Source organism: Dryobates pubescens, chromosome 16, assembly GCF_014839835.1.
Source record: "Dryobates pubescens isolate bDryPub1 chromosome 16, bDryPub1.pri, whole genome shotgun sequence".
Lineage (NCBI taxonomy): Eukaryota > Metazoa > Chordata > Aves > Piciformes > Picidae > Dryobates > Dryobates pubescens.
This window is the reverse complement of record NC_071627.1, coordinates 10,422,674-10,442,830: the sequence shown is the minus strand read 5'-3', so window position 1 is coordinate 10,442,830 and position 20,157 is coordinate 10,422,674. Positions and strand designations below refer to the sequence as shown.

General features: G+C 39.5%; 1 protein-coding gene across 16 annotated transcripts in view; it reads right to left on the bottom strand.

The window, feature by feature from the left end:
* The window catches only part of TENM2 (teneurin transmembrane protein 2), a 668,081-nt gene continuing 647,924 nt past the window's right edge, over positions 1-20,157 (bottom strand). For all 16 annotated transcript variants that reach the window (XM_054168532.1, XM_054168518.1, XM_054168516.1 and 13 more), the window contains 6 exons: positions 14,597-14,772; positions 12,821-13,056; positions 8,026-8,322; positions 5,534-7,148; positions 2,411-2,541; positions 1-1,895 (listed from right to left, as the gene is read on the bottom strand). In XM_054168532.1, the coding sequence (XP_054024507.1) occupies positions 1,134-1,895; positions 2,411-2,541; positions 5,534-7,148; positions 8,026-8,322; positions 12,821-13,056; positions 14,597-14,772 (3,217 nt within the window). In that variant the 3' untranslated portion in view covers positions 1-1,133. The remainder of the gene's footprint in view (positions 1,896-2,410; positions 2,542-5,533; positions 7,149-8,025; positions 8,323-12,820; positions 13,057-14,596; positions 14,773-20,157) is intronic.

Genomic DNA, 20,157 nt, shown 5'->3' with positions numbered 1-20,157 from the left:
TTTTAGAGACTTTATTTATGTATAAACAATTTAAACACTTTGCCATAAATTATCTTTGCCTGTCTCTAGTCTTTGCTTAGCAGCAAATTAAAATTAATATAAAAACTCAATGAACAATTCATACATGTATATTACAAAAAAGTTCTTGTACCAAAGTTCTTATTAGACTTTTTTTTTTTCTTTTTTTTTTCTTTTTTTGTTTTCCTTTTGTGGTGACTGTAATGTGATTGTCTCAGTTTCTCGACCAAACAAACACACTAATAATTTTTAAATCTGAAACAGTGATTGTGCCTTCTGGCTGATGTATGTACAGGGTGATCTGACGTGGTGCCCATTTGCAATAGTGTAACACAATGCCCACAGCTCTACTGGAACTGATACCAACAAACTACTGAATCTAAACAGACTACACCCTGTAACTGTGTTATACTGTCCACAATGGAAATCTTCAAAGACAAACAGAGTATGAGATTTATTTGTAGTGATTTATAGCCACCATTTTGAATGTAACTTTACACTCTGCCCTCTTTGAATAAGTTAAGCCTCAGGCCAGACAAGTGGAGGGTCAGAGTGCAAGTGTGGTTTTGTTACTTTTAAATATATTTTTTCTTTACTATTCCAGTGCGCTCTCACTTGCATTCTCATTGTCCTCCAGTTGCTGCACACAAATCACCCCAAAGTCATGTTTTAAATGCACCTGTATTTTTCTTTAAATGAAAACCTCTTGGATATTTATCAAACAAGCAGTCTGAATCATCTGTGTTTCATCAGCTGGTTAGTGAAAGTGGCCCACTTGGATTTCTTAGTTTGCTCACGTGTGAATGGAGTGAGGTAATACAATACGAGGCCTCCTTTTTGTTTTTCTTTAGACCCAGAACAAGTGGGTAATATTTCAGGGGTACTTTTTAATTTGTATGGTTAGAGTTTTCAGTCTGGCTTTAGTCCACTTCAGGATGTGGTTTTTAATCACTTGAACAGTAGCATCTAACTCAAAAAATATGAGCTTTTTTGCCACTTACTATCCCAGAGTAGCTCAGCCTAGTGCCCCCATTTAGGTCTTCATCTCCTTAGGAGAGGAGATAACAGTTATGACTACTGATTCATCCAGCAAAGGATGACAGCAGGTTAATTTGTTACCTCTTTCCCATTTCATTCTGTCTTAAAAACTGGATGTTGCTGCTACTGTCTGCTAGCTCTGGGTACTGCTCCACAGGCAGGACATAATATCCCTCATAACCTTGAACCCTTCCTGTGTTCAGAAGCTGCTGCTTCTCTCCGTCTGTCCATACACGGCTGCCTTCCCGGCCATCCCGTGCCTTCTGCTGCTCTTTGGCCCAGGCTGATCCCAGGGCTCGCTGCCGAGCCTGGTCTAACACTCTCGCCTTCTCCTCATCCAGCGTGTCGGGGGTCAGTCCGTAGCGGATGTTGATCAGCAGGGTGGAATGCTGAAATTCAATATTTGTAAACCTTCGAGTCCTCCCATTGACCAGGAGAGTGGGCTGCGAGACAGTGACGTTGACTCCGCTGTCCAGGACCTTCCGCCCACTGGTCATGGCGAGGGTGACAAGGTCACTGTCAGCCGAGCCTATCTTGACAAAGTAGTGGGTATCCTTCCCCTCGATGCTGTAGTGCATTTTTTCCAGATAGTGAGCACTGTTAAGGACAGAGGCAATCTTTCTGCTATCGTCTGTGGCTATGCTGGAAATGCCAGTGGTTACACGGCCTTCCTTCACAGCAAACATGATTCCTTTCCCAATGATAGGAGTGGTTGTTGCAAACCAGTGACCTGCTTTTTCTCTAATACTCGCATGTAATCTTTTAGATATCACCTGTCCCTCCAGAGCCATGAAAGCTTGGTTGTGTCTTTCAGTCGTCTGCTGAACTCCTGTAATTAGCTGGGGAAAGCAAAACAAAACAAGAAAACACCAAAGATGATATAGATCTGCAAATACTCATTTCAGAGACCAGCACTATCTATGAAAAGTGTCAGTCAAAACATGATGAGAAATCCTGTTAGAGGGCGAGAGGAGCATTTCTTAGCACTGCTGCAGGTAAAGACCTAAGTTTATTGCAATACATATGTTATTAGGATGGTTTTACCCAAGGTACAACAGATGATAAATTACCCTGACAAAGTCTCCCTTTGTCATTGCTAATCAAGTTAATCGAGTTACAACTTGTAAACCAAGGAAGAACTCAATAAAAGACAAACTAATGACATTGTAATTATGATAACAACGAAGGCTGGCAAGAAAGACATATGTTCATTAGTATAAAATCTAGCTATACTCGCTTCATTTTACACTGAAATAAATACTTGGCCGCCTTCTGGAACTACAGAAAAGCCAGCAGTTCTGTTCATAGAGAGAGGCAAATTTGTTGAGAAAAATCATTTAATATTTCTGCCTACCTGTCCATTTTCACATGCCTGACTCTCAGACAACTCGTACGGTGGTGACACAAAGTACATTTTTGCTCTAGGAAAACCAGGAATAATGTTGCTAAGCTGAAATCCAAACATCACCAGCCAGCTTTTGACATCTGTAAGCAGACAAACAAGAAATAATTATGCGTGATAAATGCAAGAATTTAGGAACTCCACCCTTTGACCTCCTTAAATTCAAGTAGCAATGGAACTTATAATTTCTATGGCACTTTACAGAATTGTAGCAACTCACTATGGATGGGTTCAGGAAGTAGTGCTTTAAATGTACCCTAAATAGTTCATCACAGAGATACTCTGTCATTCTTTTTCCATTACACCACAAGGATTACCCAAACATTTTACTGGCCACTGTAACCTATGACGTGTACTGTAAAATGCTGGTCTAGTAGGATAGCACTCCTTAAAACATCTGCAAACTCCTCTGGGGGGACATATGGCTCCTCTTCTATGCCCTACTTCTATTAGCTGTCGTCAGGTCTCGGGAGGCTCTGTTAAACGCAGTGAGAAGCTAGACTTGTAATTCAGATGTCTAAATTTAGGCCCTATGAACATCCACCTCGTCCCTCCAGGCCCAGTATAGTACTTTCCTGAAGCTGCATGGGAAGGTTACAGCTCAGCTTGGGGGTGAGTCTCGGGAATTTCCAGCTCTGGGCTCAACCACTGAAACATCATCTTCACATATAGATGAAAAAACTAAGTAACTAAATTAATGACAGTAATTCTCACTCAGCAGGTATTAAGAGCTAATTATGTATTTCAGTTATCAAAATAATGTTTTTAACCAAAAAAAATCACCATGAATCTGTTTTAAATTTCTCTTTCCTGCTGCTTCTCTTCTCTGGCTGTCATGGAGATAAGAAGCAGTGTGGTAGCATGGGCACTTCTCATTTGATTTGGACCCACACTCATGGTAATTTTTGTTTAAAAATCTCTCTCCTGTCTTTCCCAATGGCCTACTCTCCTCACTGGCCTACAATGACTTCTGATGCTGCTACTACTGCTCTTTTATATAATGCCAAACTCCATGTTTGAAGAGGAATGACTGTGTCAAGGTACTCTTGATGCAAGGGGTACTGGCTGAATGTAGACTGCTCCAAGCATGGTGTCTGCAGCAGGTAGGTGCCCAGTGGTCTCTGCTTGCTGCCCGCCCACATGCAGAGCACATGCCTGTGCGTACAGGCCTCTGGGGTGTGCTCAGCCACACCATGGCACCTGCTTGCTCAGGCAAAGCCTCTTTGGCCAAAATTTTTAGCACAGGTAATGTTACATCCTATAGACATCTGTCTGCACCAGTCATCTTTTCTTAGGTGTACTGACACTAAATAAGTAGTAAAATGATCTGCTTCTATGAAAGTATGTGAATGTACCTCCCACCACACAGTGCCTACCATATTTTCCTCTAGCTTTGGGCAGAACAGGGTTACTGCTCATTTTTAAGGCTTCAGTTTATTGTATGGTATAAGGAATCTCCTGAACAACTCGCTTCAGCTGCCCTAATTCCACAAAATACCCCCAAACCAACCAAGTAAATAAATAAATAAAAAACCCTCACCGATCAAAAAAACCCACCACAACAACAGCAAAACCCCCAAACCAACAAACAAAAACAACACAAAAGAGGAGGACCTACATACAAAGAAATTAATATTTTGCTTTGCAGCACTGCACTTGCTACAGAAATCCTCTTTCAGCAAAAACCAGGGGGTTAACAGTAAGAATGGTCTGGGGAAATGTATTTTGGTTTCCTGTGTGGGTTTGTTTTAAACTGTGACACGTAAGGTGCCACCATAATCACTTCTTCTGCAAGGCAGCCTGTTTAGTCCATACACCAACAACTATTTTCATCACCAGTGAAATATTTTTATAGACTAGAATGTGTGTGTTACAATAAAATGCAATATATCTCCCTAGATTTCATCCAACGGATAAGTAAATTAAATTAACACAATTTCAGAACATAGGAAAATATCATAAGATGACACTGAAAATCTAAATCAAACAGTAGTGGATAAAAATAGGAATTTTTTTTTTTATTTATTTAGGGCAACAGAATTTCAAGCCAAGGTAATTTCAGTATTTTCACACTATCATATAAAAATCATATACAATCTTCCAGTTGCAAAGTAGCTAGAGTAAAACCTATGGTGTGTTCTACATACAGTTAGGCTCCTATTTTCTTATGAAGCTGGCCATGATTTTCCTTGGGAGAAACACACACTTTTCTTGATATTCAAAGGAATCCTAAAATTAAGACAGCTCCTTTTAAAAAGTTATATCCCTGCTCTAATGATTGTACACTGCATATTCAATTCTGGGGAAAAAAAAATAAAGGCTTTCCTGAAGACATTAATTACTTTTCTTTTTAGAAATTGCCAGCAGCTAGTTCAAGCACTGTGTGATCTAAGTGAAAAGTTATAACTAATTATGAAGGTTACTAAGATTTACCCAGTTCCAACCTATGCGATCAAAACCTCATTACTGGTTTTCTTTCTCAGCTCTAACATCCCATAGTCTTTAAAAAGGAAATACTTTTTTAAAAAGCAAGACTTTTGGTTTAAAGACTAAAGATTATTTGCATATTAAAAGTTAAATGGGAAAATTAGATCCATGCTTTGTGCTAATTCATAGTGTGCCTGTGGGTTCAGTCAGCGGTTTACTTTTAAAGTAGCTGTGAAGGTAAGGGATGCTGAGCAGTTCTGGTTCCTGATTTTGCAACTAACCTGCCAGTGATTCTTGTAGGTGACTTCACTTTTCTTTACATAGAGTTGGAGTGAACAGACAATTGTACTGCATTAGTTCAATTAGCATAGCAGCACTAAGGCAGTGCTGCAAATAAATAGTTGGGCATTTTTTATTTTTTATTTCTCCATGACTTATTGTGACTTCTCATTTGGTGGCCTTCATTCAGGAGGGAGCAGTATAAATGAAGCAGGGCTGGCCAGCCCTGTTCATAGCTCAAAAAGGAAAAAGGCCCAACCTTTACGGGAGGCTCAGCAGACAGGTAGGTAAGGAAGGAAGTCTGATTTCTCTCCCAAATCAGCTTCCAAAACTGTAGTGCTACTTGTAAGACATGTAACAAAGTCTCACCTGTTACATAATTCTTTAGATCCAGTTCATTGCTGAGAGGGTTGTTACTCTTGAACATGTAGAGATTGAAAGGAGCAGGTTCTTTGCCAATGTTTTTCCACATGGTGTAATCAGGAGATGTCCAGCGTCCAGCTAGGACATCATAGTCCCTTTGGGTGAAATGGACAAGTTTGGTTAAAGGATCATACAGCCCGCCGTGGAAACCAATAACCAGCTGGAAATCAGGGTTAGAGTCGTAATAAATCTCCCCATACGCAGTGTATTGAAGCTGTTTGATCATGAGGCCATTAATGCTAAAGACAGCTAATGGAGTGCCGGTGTTATCCGACGCCACATAATATTCTTCTCCGCTGCTACTCTCCATTGCAAAGAGGTGGCCTTGCAGATCGTAGTACAAAGAGGTAATTTCTGAATTGGAATGATTGTAGACATGAGTTACCCTTGTTGGATTGTGAAGATCAGCGTAAAAGTATTGTAAATGATGCCCCAGGTTAGTCTTACAGGAAGCCCTTCGTCCAAGTCCATCATAACGGTATTGAACACTCCACCCATTTGCTTTGTTGTAAGCTCTTGTTAAGAGTCCTTTGGAGTTGTACTCGAACACATCTGAGCCTCTCTGACACAGGAATCCATCATCATCAATTTTGTAGGGTATGTCACCTAGGCGCGTAATCCTGTCTCTCAGGTCATAGCGCAGAGGCATCAGCCGGACACTGTTTCCAGGATTCAGGAGATGAAGGTTTCCATTCAGATCATAACTGTAACGCCAGGTTGGCCTATCATTTACTGCTACACTTTGCAGCTGCCCATCTCCATCGTAGTCATAGGTGTACTTGGTTGTGTTGGCATAGGGACCAAGTTTCAGTTCTCTTTTGGTGACCCTTCCCATGCTGTCATATTGTACAGTCATCCAGTACATCAGGGATCTGAACATTTCATACTGAACCTCCTTAATGCGTCCATGGGTATCAAAGTGTTTGCTCAGTGTCATAACTGCTGTAGTAATAATTTGATTTATATCATAATAAATAACTCCAAATTTGCCAAAATGCTCTACTTTGCCAGAAATCTCATCATAACGGTAAAGATCCACTGGCAGAGGTGTCTCACTTATTATGGGTTTGATGCTTGCGATTCGAAAGCTGTTATCATGATAGGTATAGTCAAACCTTGCATTGACCATACCTTCTTCAGAGAACCTGTAGATTTGTTTGTCCACGAGAGGACCAATTTTACGATAGCGAATTGTACAAGAAAACCCTCCACTTTGCAAGTTCACCATTTTTAGAACACCAGCAGTTTCATCATATCCAAAAGTAACAGCAGTGCTGTCATAAACTATTTCAGACAATTTAGATAGTTTTCCATACTTGTAGAAGACTTGCCGGCCAGTACCTAAAAACAGTGTTTTCAAAATCCTCCCATCATCACTGTAATCAAAAATGATGGAGGCATTGCTTTCAGGAGGGTTATAAATGTTCCTGATGTAGCCAACAGAGGTGTGAGTTGACATGCTGTGCCGAGCAACGCTGGGCATGGTGACAGCGTGAAGGCGGTCTGAAGAATCATACTCAAAGATGTACTGGCGTTGACTCTGAAGCAGCAGCACCATCGACTATAGGGAAGACATTTAATACACAGTTACTAGTTTTCAGCACATGAGCTCTCAGGGAATGAAAGAACAGAAAAGTTTACTGAAGAGGCTCTAATTCTAACTGAATAAAGAGAGAATTAAATACGTGAGTTGGGGACACAAAACTGCTCAGGAATATTGTCAGGTTGCCAGATGTTGGGATCTGCTTCTTGGAAATCAATATGCTGTCACTCCAGAGACAGTGAAAGTTCAGAACCTGTTATCTACCCTCCCTTTAGTAGGATTTTTTTTTTCCCTGAGAGATGCAGAGTTAGATAAATGACATGATTTATCTTTCTGCTAGCAGTTGTGATTCACAGCTGTTACTGTGAAACATGCAAGCAACTAAGCAGAGAACATCAGCTCTGGTTTGCTTAAAACAACGGATTCAAAGAAGGGAAAGGGAAAACAATATGCAGTTTTAAATTATTAAAGACAATGTCATGATTAAGGTGTCTTAATTAGGCTAAATGAAAATGCATTACAATACTTTCATTTAATAATAATTAGAGATGAATTACCTGTTTCTACATGAACCTTCTGTCAGGTTTACTCATGCATTTTTGGTCTTAATTAAGCACAATTCATTGTGTTAGTTTATGCCATTATATGGCAGCATAACCACTTTCAGGAAAATACCACAAGACACAAACATGAATGAAGTATTTCCCATTAGAAATTAGTCAAATTTAGTTGACTAATTGAAAAATAAGGAAGTCTGATACCAAGGACAGAGGGATTCTTAACAGCTGGAATACGTCACATTTTAGATAGCTGTGTATGTTTATCATGTACAGAGCCGAAAATGAAGCCAAATAGTACTTTGCCTCTTTGTAGCTGTTGTCAGAATACCACCTACTTTTTCTAGATAGGTGTAGCTCCAGACTTTGCCATCTGCAAACATGCGTGATATGATCCTGCCCTGCTTATCGATGTCTGTCCTTTCGCTCATGGCACCACGCTGCAGCCCAGCCAGGCGCCCGTTGAAGAAATAAGAGACGTTGACAGCAGCCAGGCCACTGCTAGGCAGCCAAAGGAAAGGTCGTCCTAGCTGGTCATAAATTATCCTCAGTGTAAATTTCCGGTGATCATCATAGATTTTTTCTGTGCGTATGTTCCGGTCGTAATCAATGGACAGTAAATTTCTTCCATGCACCTATGGAATGAAAGAAGGTTGCACTCAGTGAGCAGTGGGTACTGCCTCTGTGGATTTTCAGTGTGAAAAGAGCATGCACAAAAGAGAACTCAATCTCCCCACAGGATGTCTTCCTATTAACTGGCTTTTGCTTTCTGCTTCTCTGTATATTCAGATGTGTAACCTGGAGTGTTTTATTGGGCTATATCCCATTTCCCTGCAGCAAGGGAGCATCTAATAGAGAAAGCCTTCCCTTGTGTCAGAACAGACAGACATGCTGTACACCTAGGTCTTAAAGTGCCAAGCATTGGCACTTAGCAGAGAAATGACTTATTAGCAAAGAAATTAATTATTTGGCATAGAAGGATTTTTTCCACTGCTGCCATCAGCAGTTCTTAGCCTTTTTCCCTACAGTGACTCCAAGAACAACAGAAGATACTAAAATGTTGTGCCTTCATTGAGATTTAGCCACTTAGGTTCTGTAGCTGCAACACTTTGCTTATGAATGAATTCATGTAATGTTTTCTTAATGTACTTTACAAATATTCAATAGATCCCTCAGCAATCTGATCACTTGAGATAGGTTTTATTTCTTCTGACTGAAAATCCTGATCATACAGGCTGGGAAAGTTGGACTTTTCGTTTTGAGAAACAAAAGTGTTAAATAATTAGTTTTTTTTCTTTTTCTCCCCCCTGCCTCCTCCCGTTTTTCAGTCACAATTTTCAAATGCAAGTACAGCAGGAAGTGTTTCAGTCCTAGATTTTTATTTTTTTTTTTAATAAAAGAGCAAAACAAAAACAAAGGAGCATTAAGAATGCTAAATGGAGAGGCTTCTAGTGAGAGTGCTATAATGAGAGATGCATAAATATATTCACTGGAGGCTAAGCCACAGAATTCAGGCTAATGCTGTAATCTGTTAAGCTTCTTAAGTAATTTAATTGTAGATGTACCATTAATAAAGTAGAAGTCTTTAAATTAGATATAATTTGAGAGCAATGACTACTTAAAAAGTATTCATCAGTTTCTGGAAACTTGGTCTTCAGCTTATATTTTACAGTCACTTTGATTAAGAAATGTTTTCTCTTATCCAAAATTAAACTGCACATCAAACAACATGTAAATTAACCCTGAGCCTTTTTTCAGGACATAAAAGTTATTCTGAGATATTTTCACTGGCAGGGGTAGACCAAATTCCCATCCCAACCAACTCTCTAGGAATTCAGTTGTACAGAAAGCAAATTTTCAATTAATATGATTTTGTGTTTGCAAAAAAAAAATTATTATTTCAAATTATCTCTCATTATCCTATTTTTCCCCCCATTAATAAAATTTAGCTCTTGAATTGTTTGTATTTCCTCGGTGAGCAATTATTAGAAAAAGCTCTTTTCTGTAGTTTTCCCAAAGGTCAACCCAGCAACACTGTCTCCTATGATTCAAAGAAAAGACAGTTTATTTGTTTGTTTTTTTAGAACACATTAGCGAAATAAATAATATTCTGTCCCCTGTTGTAAAGGAAACAAAGCCAAGGGAGCCAAACTTCACAGCAGTACTTTCTCAACTGGTTACTCTAGGTCCTACGCTAGTAGGATCAGTCCTGGTAACAGAAAGGTATCAGAACCCTTTCCTTCATAGAGCTCTTGAGGAAGCAGAAGAGATCTTTCACTTCTCAAAGACATTTAGCTATGACATTAAAGGGTTGCTGTACAGCTGAAAGATCTTAGTTTCTTAAGGACACACAGATTTTCTAGAAAGAAAAGAAAACTTAAAAAAGATTACAAACTGAATTTTAGCCTCCATTACAGCAGCTGCGACTGTAATCTGCATACAGGAGGTCCAGGTATCCTCCCTTTTCTCTAAAACATGGTAAAGGTTTTATCAGTCTTCTTGCCATAGAACACTAAAGTACTAGGGTTGTTCTCATGCTTACTGAGACAAGAGCTGCACAGGCACACAAACATCTCACTTAGAGATAAAGAAGCATCTGCTTAGGTAAATCAATAACTTCATTTTCATTTGTAAAATGAGCAAAACCAGACAGTGTAATTGTAGTGTCACATTAATGGTATGGAAATCCAAGCAGATGAGTAATTCCCACTCTTCCTGGGAATACTATGAACACTATTACCTAAAAAGGTCTGCCTTTGTTCTGCTACCTACATGTGCATCTGTTTTTTCCTTGGCTGCTGCTGTACAAGTGGCCATTGGAACAAGCCCTTTGTGCCTTGAGTAAAGGTCTTGCAACTTACGTGATGTTGCACTGCAACAAAAATTCTTCAGAAGAGAATGCTACCAAGACTTTACCTGAAACCACCACAAGACACTGAATGTGTGGTGCATAAAATAGCAACAGACAGTAAGTGAGGGACAATACAAAGGTGAAGTGCAGGTCTTCCTTTCTCAGATTGATGAAGTCTGCCCAGGTACGTGTGTAGAGATCAGCAGGTACTGCTGTGATGTGCCTACATCACGCATAAGCAGAGGCAGGGGGCATGGGTAGCAGCACTACCTATGGTTCATGCTGGAAGGGGCCTTTAAAAGTCATCTAGTTTGACCACCCTGCAGTGAGCAGGGACATCTGCAACTACAGCAGGTTGCTCAGAGCCTCAAACAACCTGACCTGGAAATTTCCAGGGATGGGCCACCTATCACTTTCCTGGGCAATCTGTGCCAGTGTGTCGCCACCCTCACTGTAAAAAATGTCTTCCTTATATCTAGTCTAAATCTCCCTCTTTTAGTTTAAAACTATCACCCCTTGTCCTATCACTACACGCCCTACTGAAATATCTGTCCCCATCTTTCTTACAAGTATGCTTTTAGTCCTGAACAAAAGGGCTCTGGGCTCCAGTAAGTACTTGTAAGAGGTGAGTCCCCTGTACTATCAAGCCCTTTCAGTAACATTTGACTCTGAACTGGGGATTTAGGAGATGGCTGCACACGCTCTGGGTACTTCTGCACCAGTGTACCCTGTCTGTACTGCTTTGTACCCTAGCTGTCCCAGCTGCCACACCCACCCTGCCTGCCACCTGCTCCCCACAATGTTCCAACTCTCTTGCTCTATTTCATTCACTAAACAATTTATAAAGATGAATTAGAATAAATGAGATGCAAATAAATTCTCTGTTTTCTCCCTCATTTTCAAATTTCATTTCCAGTCCACTCAACCTGTTATAATCTCTTAGTGATTTTCATTTAAAAGAGCTAAATGGATATGTGATTATTGTTACAGGAACTAGCACCAGACAATTAAATGTTGAGGTGTTGCTAGATAAAGCAGTGTTTTGATTTGCATAAACATGATGCAAGAAAACCCATCTCAGGCAAGGCTTCAGTTCTAAGACGTGTTTAACTTCAGCTAATTACCACAAGTACCTCTATTAAATTTATAGTATTGAGAGTTAGGATTTCAGCAATTTCATTTCAGGACCCTATTTATTTTTATTTTGAACACTCAGTCAAAACACAGTGCTGATCTATTTTCTACTTCTAATCAAATTCTGCAGGTCAACACATCAAAAATCAATTATACATCCATGAAATTTAGTCATTAAGGATTAGCTGCTAATCTCATTCCATTTCTTGTCCAACCATCCCCCTCTCCCCAGTAGGTGCATCCTAAGCATTTGTGAGAAAAATGAAAGGCTTGTTAATTTGGCATTGTGAATTAGATGTTAAGCAATAGGAAAATGCCAGCATTTAACATCTTGAGTCTTACTTTTTTTTTGGTACATTACTACATAACTGTTTACATATATTGCATTTAACATACTATCTTTAACACAGAGAACTGTATCTTATGTCCAGTGATGCTGAAAGAATCATTTAAAGACCTATGGTCTGGCTCAGTGTTACCTTTGCTTTCTGCTCAGTATCTCAAAGCCCTTCCAAACCCGTGCACACTGAAGCATCAGTGAAACTTTAGATACTTAAGGGGTGAAAACCAGGCCAACTAAGCAGAATGGGATTAATCTGGCTGCAGCAGATCTTTAATTTGGCAGGGGATGGATTACATGACCTGAGTGTCTTTCTTATCCTATGCTTCTGACTTTGTAATTATGGCAATTATTTTCCAATGGTGCCATTTGGGAAAGGGAATAAACACAATATGCCCATCTCAGTGAATCTGTAGGGGGATTTTACAGAAGCAGAATGTAACTGTGCAAGCTGTAATTGTGTTTGCTCCCTGGGACTAGCTGTGGGAAGCGTGCCATAGCATTTTTACAAATAGTGAGTGGTCAGATATATTTTTCCCCCTCACCTTCAGAAGCAGAGTGACATGCAGCAATATTCTGGGTATTTTTACCAGCCTCTTTTAGAAAAGTTTTAATAATGAAGCTTCTATAGCTGATTGCAGCAGATGATCCCATGCACTTAACTGACCTCTCAAATAAAGGAAAGACTGCCATATCAAAGACAATCTCGGAGTTGTACATTTTTAACAACCCAAAGTAGGAAATATATGCCATTTAAAATGGAAAATTAATTTTCTGTCCACAGAAGAAAAGATCAGAGTCTACTTACCCTGAGCTTTCTTCCAAACACAGTCACTTTGCCTTTAATCTGTTCCTTCCTCAGACGCCATTCAATTGAGTTTAAACCATTTTCCATTGGTAGAGAAATATTACATCGTCCTATGGTGGGAGTCACAGTCCCAGCCAGGACATGAGGTTCGCTGTGAAAGCTAATGCTCATGCCATTGGCATACATCACTCTCAGAGTACCATTATTACAGAGCTGGTAGCTGTTCCTCACTTGATCTACAGCAATAATGAAAAGAAAATAACTTAGCTGCTCCTGTCATAAAGAAAACATATAGCTTAATTTGATTGGGTTTTTATTGCACTCCTGTTGATGTTAAATGAAGTCACCCTGCAATTACCACTTATGTGGTACTATGGTGGAAATTACAGATGTTACTGAGTCACGTAAAGAATAGTAGTGTAACAGTGAGCCTGCATAGAGATACTGTGTTTATTTCATTGTGTTTCCCCCTCAGCCTTAATTGTGAATCAAAATGCATAGTGATACGTGTTCAACCACATAATTTCTTTCTAAAATGAATAAAAACTCCTGAAAACAGAATTGCTGGGTGAACAACAAAGCACTCAACTTCAGGACAAAAAAACCAAAAGCAAACACTGCTGGACTCTAGGGGTTGGGAAGAAGTAAGCACCTCTTCTTGTTATTTTCCTCTGTTTAAAAGCTATCTCCATGCAGAGGCTTTGTACAGAATTGCTGTTTGGCTTTAAAAAAACCCCAAGGTATGAAACTCCAGCAACACAGCTGCCTGCCTTCCTGCCACCCCACCAGAAGTGCACTGGCCTGATGTGCACACCCAACCTCTTGGCTGTCAGAGAAGAGTTACCAAAGTAATCCCAAGCAGTTTATGGCTATGTAGTTCACCAGCTGCTTGACACAGCCAAGCCCATTCTCTGCCAAGATGGAGAGCTACAGTGTGCAACTGTCCCCAAAGCATCAATATTTGTCTGACAGAAGGACAGCATCTACCTAATTAATCATCTGGTATAAGAGAAATAAAGCCTTTATAAACAGACATGTCATGGTACAACAGTCTATAAATGCTGACATTTATGTCAGGAGAAGACTATTGGTCGATGATGATATTCTTTATTCCAGTGACACTGTATCTCAACTAAAAAACCCCATCACTCACCAAATTTCTTTCAGTCTATCTTTGGTAACTATTCCCATTTCATCAGACACAATGCCTGGCTGGTGCTGGAAAGCTCTATATAAACATTTAACCACTTTGTTGCTGATCACTCCTGCAATTCTTGGGCTGTAACACTGTTCTTGGAAGTGCCAGCTATGGTGCAGGATCATCCACTGCCCTGACTGTTCTATGTTTTACTCAATGTTAGTGCACAAATTTGGAAGATTTCCTTTCTAAAGGTAGAAGGGCTGCTGCGCCTCTCTCTAGAAGGATCTCTGCCCAAGCAGCCAACATTCGGCAGTCAGACTGCATCTCTGCGGCACTGAAGTCAGAACCAATTTTGCAGTGAAGTACAGAAACTATGCCAGTGGGTAAAGCAAAACTGATTCAAGAGGCAGCAGCAGGACTAACTTAGACCAGCATATAATGATGTATTTGACACAAAGCATGACTCTTACCTGTCCTGAAGACCTGTCATTTTAGGGTTTTATGGGAGTCTCTCTTGCAAAACTTACATTTTTTTCCCCTGCTCATGAGCGTACTAATGACACAAATCTTTTGTAAATTGATTTCTCAAGTTGTGTGTGTGGTTAGGAGATGTGCCGAGAAGTGTGCTTTGGTACCTTGAACAACTGTATAGGAAGCCTCCACAGAGGAGAGATTTGTGATGACTGTGACATCGTCATCCCGATTAGAATTCTCAATGTCGATGGTAATAGACTTTTCCATCTCTCGATGAAGGCTAGTTACCACTCCAGTGGGACGTGTTACATTGGTCAGACGCCCTTCATGATCATAGCTAACGGAAAAGTTAGTGAGAGCAAAAAAAGCATGAGGATATATGTTCAGTACCCAATGTATTAATAATGCACCACATTTGTGCAAAAAAACCCCAAGTGAAACAGCTTTTCAAGAACATCCTGGCCATACCTATTTCTCTGTTCTTGAAAGAGTCTCTAATGATGAAATAATAATTTTTAGAGATACTGCTTTCAACTGCACGAGTGTAAATCTAGGCCAGCATATTTGAAATTATGAAATTCATTGAATTATTACAGTTCTACAGACTGATACTTGGCTCAAACAATTACAATTTCTAAATTAATCTGTATTTCAGTTGTTGCCTTTCACTCTAAGGAGGTGGACTTACACAATTGCATACATGGCACACTTGCATTTGATTACTTAGTGGAAACTATTAAGTATGGTCTTAAATGACATATCAAGGAGCAAACTTGCCATAAGAGATTAAAAAAGACATCAGCTTGAGAACATAATTGTTTAATTTAGATCTAATCTGTCATATTGAACTGTATTTTGGGGTCAGTCTTTTGGCTCATAAAGATGAATGATGAGAGGTCAAAGCACAGGATAGGTTGGAGCTGTACAAAGGGCAGCAGTCAGCACTCAGAATATACCTTTGAAGATGCAAAAAAAAGGAAAAAAACCAACCCACACAGAACAAAGAAAACCACCATGAAAACAAACACACATAAAAAAAACCCACCAAAAAAAACCCCAAAACAAACCAAAACCAACCCAAACCAAAAAACCCCAACCAACCAAAACCAATCTAACAAACAAACAAAAACAAAGAAAAGAAGAAAAAGGGCTCTCCATGACTTTATTGAGTTAAATTTATTTAGAGGTATAAAGGAGGGGGGAAGAGAAGGGAAAGAAAAAAGCTGCCCGAAATCAAATGATACTGTTCCTCCCTTTCCTTTAGTATGCTACATATGTATGCTAAAGAAGCAATCTCTTGGATCTTAAGGGCAAGAAATGTGGACCTGAAACAAAATCAGTATTCCAGTCTGACACTCTGCTTGCTGCAATTCTCTGCTTGTGCAAGAGTCTCTCACCCAGCCGCTACCAAAGTGCACATACTTCTAAAACAGCAGAAAGGCAAGAAAAAATGTCCTGTGTAGATAAAGGAAAAAGTTTAGGTAGAGATTGAAACCAACTGGTCATCCTTCGAATGAAGAAATCCAGGGAGCGGGAAGCCTGGAAGAGAACTGGTAAATCCATTGCACTGCCTGAGAGTAACAGAAGAGAAGAGGAGCACATTTAGTATCACGGAGCTAGCTGAGTTCTTTGTATGTTGTGGTTAGCTGTAAAGATGAAAAAAAAAAAAAAAAATCAATGCTTTCAACATGACTTTTTACAATTAAATCATTTAGAAACCTTGAAGTAGGTCACGTGAACTGTACAGCACATCTCCAAAATTAATACACAGATTGTCTCCTCAGTGAATACAAATGTGAAATACAATTTTGAAATCCGTTGCAAATTGTTGCACCTATTCAACTGAATATTTAAGAGGAAGGAAAAAAAAAAAAAAGAAAAAGAAAAAGAAAAAAAAATCACCTGTGGAGCACCAAGTCGTACCAGACCCAACAGAATATTAGGCAAAGAGCAAAACCATTAACACAAAGCATGATGGAAGCAATAATATAGTGTAAGGATTGTAAAATGTATTATTAAAAGGAGTCAATAATAATATCTGTTCTTTTAAGCAAGTCATGATCAAATGAAGATTAAGGAGCATGATTTTTCCTAATAAAAGTCTCACACACGCACACACACATAGATATATAATTCATACATATATTAACCATATTGACAAGATGCTGGATAAAAGAAAATGTGTTGAGATAATCTATGAAAAGGGATTGGTTAAGTCTATATATAAGTCTTCACAAAAAAATACTGCAAAGCACTTGTAAAGCAGAGGTGAGGGAAGTATTTGATCAGGTCAAGCATCCATCTAGCAAAGAAAAAAAAAAAAAAGTCCAAAAAATGGACAGTTTCAAAAATCTCAAGGTCACCAATGTCTGTATGTGGACTACTTTGGTACATTTGCCATTAGCAGAGTGATTAAGAGAATATGTAGCTGTCAAATATTACAGAAGAGACAATGTTATTTAGGAGAAACTAGGAAAGTCCATGAGTGGCTTTAGCATGACTATGCAGGGCCTGGTGAACATACAAGAGAAATGGGTGGAAAAATGCCCCATCAGCAAATATATTTTAGGCAATGCAAATGAGACATTAAACTCTTCATCCACATTGCTGGGGTTTTAATTAATGCAGAAAAAATTCCCGGGGATTGCTGTGGGCTACCCACTGCAAATCTCTGTTCACAGTGCAAGGGCAGTTTAAAAAGTAAATATGGATGAGGACATAGAGACTGTAACAGAAAAAAGAAAATATTCTAATGATATTTCTAGAAATTGGTGTTTTGCCCTCCTCCAAGGAGCCTACATCCCAGTGCTGGGAACAATTTCTGAAATCAGCAATGGCAGAGAATTAAAAGGCTTTATAAGCAAAGGAAAGACACACTTAAAGTGACATGTACAAAAGTACACTCTGAAGATCTGCAGGTCATTTAGCTAGACATATAAAAAGATGGCTATACACACTGCAATACAAATGCGTAAACCTGCCATTTCTACTTTACCTGTTACATCAATATTATCCTATTTTTAAAAAGTACCTTGACAGCAAAAAAAGGTAAAATTAATAAAAACTTTTATGCACTAGAAAATTTAGAAGTGACACATTATTGAAGGGATTTACTTCTAAAAGATGTAAGCATTATGTGAGAGCAATTGCTTAGAAGAACACACCACCTAGACATTGATCTGAATAAAAGGAATAAAGCTATATAGGAATTAAATAGTTTCACCTTTCGCCTTCGTGACGTGAACTCAGGTCTAATGAAGTAAAAAAATAAAAATAAAAATTGCAATGGAAAATAAATGGATTGACCAGGGACAACCTGATGTCCTTCAGAAGCAGCCACTACATGTCACAGTCTGTGACACAGCATCAGGCTAGAGGGGTCAGATCTGATAAGCCAATCTTCAGATCTTCAGCTGAGGTGGGTTTTGGATACACTGAAATTTTTGAGCTTTGGTTACTGACTTCAGCTAGAGTAAGCCTCTGTCACAGGCTTTTCTACTAATAAAATTAGAAGGGGAGAGATCTGTTAATCCTAGTACCTTAAAAAAACAACAGTGTAACATTGTGCCCACTAACTCACTAACATATTGCTAATTGGGACCAAGTCTGCCAAGCAGGTAATGGTTTCCAAGGCTGTGATTGCCAGGACACCTCTGGGTGATGCCAGCCACCAGTAGACAAAAGCTGTGGGCTGGTTCTGCCTGCAGCCTGGAGATGGGGCCTGACAGCCCAGTGACACTGATCCCACCACAGCCGGCTTGCATGTGCTGGGCCACCAAATGCAGCTACAGTAGCTCAACCATAAGACACAGCTGAACACTTATCTGTCATTTTCCCAGATAGCTACAAATGTCTGACCTGTGTAGGCCTTTAGAGGGCTTCTACAAGGCTGCACTCCCGTAACCAGTATTATGGCACCTCTTCATCTGCTTGTATCACTTGAGAAAGTATCACCAAAGCAGGTGAGGGTGGTGAGGCACTGGAACAGGTTGCCCAGGGAGGTGATAGAAGCCCCATCCCTGGAAGTTTTTAAGACCAGGCTGGATGTGGCTCTGAGCAACCTGATCCAGTGTGAGGTGTCCTTGCCTGTGGCAGGGTGGTTGGAACTAGATGATTCTTGAGGTCTCTTCCAACCCTGACAACTCTATGATTCTATGATGCAGTTTTTTATTGTTAGCATCCCAGACACCTTTCAGGTTTGAGATTTGTGTCATGTACAGTACTGCAGGAAGGGGCAACAGCAGCTTTTGGCTAACCACAGAGCCGGGCACAGTGCAGACATTTACATATATCCCTGTATTCTCTGCCTTATAAAAACCACGCAAATTCAAGAAGAAAACTGCAGCATTCTCTTAGGATGCTCCCAAGACCAAGTGGAATACCACTGAGGACCACTTCAAAGACCTGTGCTTCATGCCCAAAACCAAGCTTAAATTGCCCTATGTGAGCCTGCTGGTAGTTGTTACATTACTTAAGCCTGCTCCTGCTGCAAATAAACTGTGTGTATACAAACAGTATAATCAGTATATAACGAATATACCTATGGAGTGTATATCCACACCCACACAGAAGAGTTTGTGCATGCATTTCTCTGCATACACATGTGTGCCTGGGTATACTGCACCAAGTTAATTGCATGAGCAATTCCAAGGCACAGTTTCAGACAAAAGAATGGAATAGACCCAGTAAGCTAGCGTGGCACTTCAACACCTGGTTGATAAAAATGCACTACAATACATTTTTCATAAGAACTCTAGTTCATGTAGTATTTTACTACTTCAAAGATACTTGTTCTTTTCCAGTTCTGCTGCCATATTAACAGTTTGGGGTATTGATTATCTCTGTATGAATGTAATGGCACAGAAATGTACCATTTTTTTGGGCTAGGTATTTATTTAATCTTCAGTTGATATTAACTTACAGCTGCCAAAATAAACTGCATAACAATGAATACTGCTCCACTTAGAGCTGCTTCAAAGAATGAATAGGAACCAAAAACCAGTGTTGAGTGACTTATGGACTGTGATTGCTTAGGTTTGTACATTTGATTTAAATTATCCTTATAATCTTATTAATAAATCCCTGAACTGTGGGGGGTGCATGAGATGACAAGGCATATTAAGGAGTTACTGCAAGTCAGCTGCTTAGGATAAACCTAAAGGAGATGCATTTATTTTTTCTGGTATTTTGTAATTAGTATGTAAAGTTTTAAATTACTGAAATTACTCAATTGAGTAATGAGCAATTAGATTACTCATGTAGAGTTTAAAATTACTTTGCCATTTAATTTTCTACAATTAGTTACTAGTGTTTTGAGAAATAGCTATTTTATATGAATTCTTATCTGAATCTTGAGCTAGCTATTGTGGGGAAAACAACAAAAAGCCTGCCTAGAGGGGCATTCACCTCTCATCAGCAATAATGTGAGATTTTACTACTGTCTAGTACAGTAAGCTTTTATTTGATCGTGTAATCATCAGGTAATACCTTCACGCATTCACATAATTGGATTATTTTTGTAACTAATGTGTGCTAAAGAAATAATCTTGGCAAAATACGAGGGAGGCAAAAAACCCCACAACTCTCCACATCGCTACCCATGACCTAGATGAAAAAGCGCAGCCGTTCAATTTCCAGGGCCACATCCGAAAGCGACCACGAGAGGGCACTGCTTTCCTTTTTACGGAAACAAAGCGCACAGTGGAGAAAACACTGATGTGCG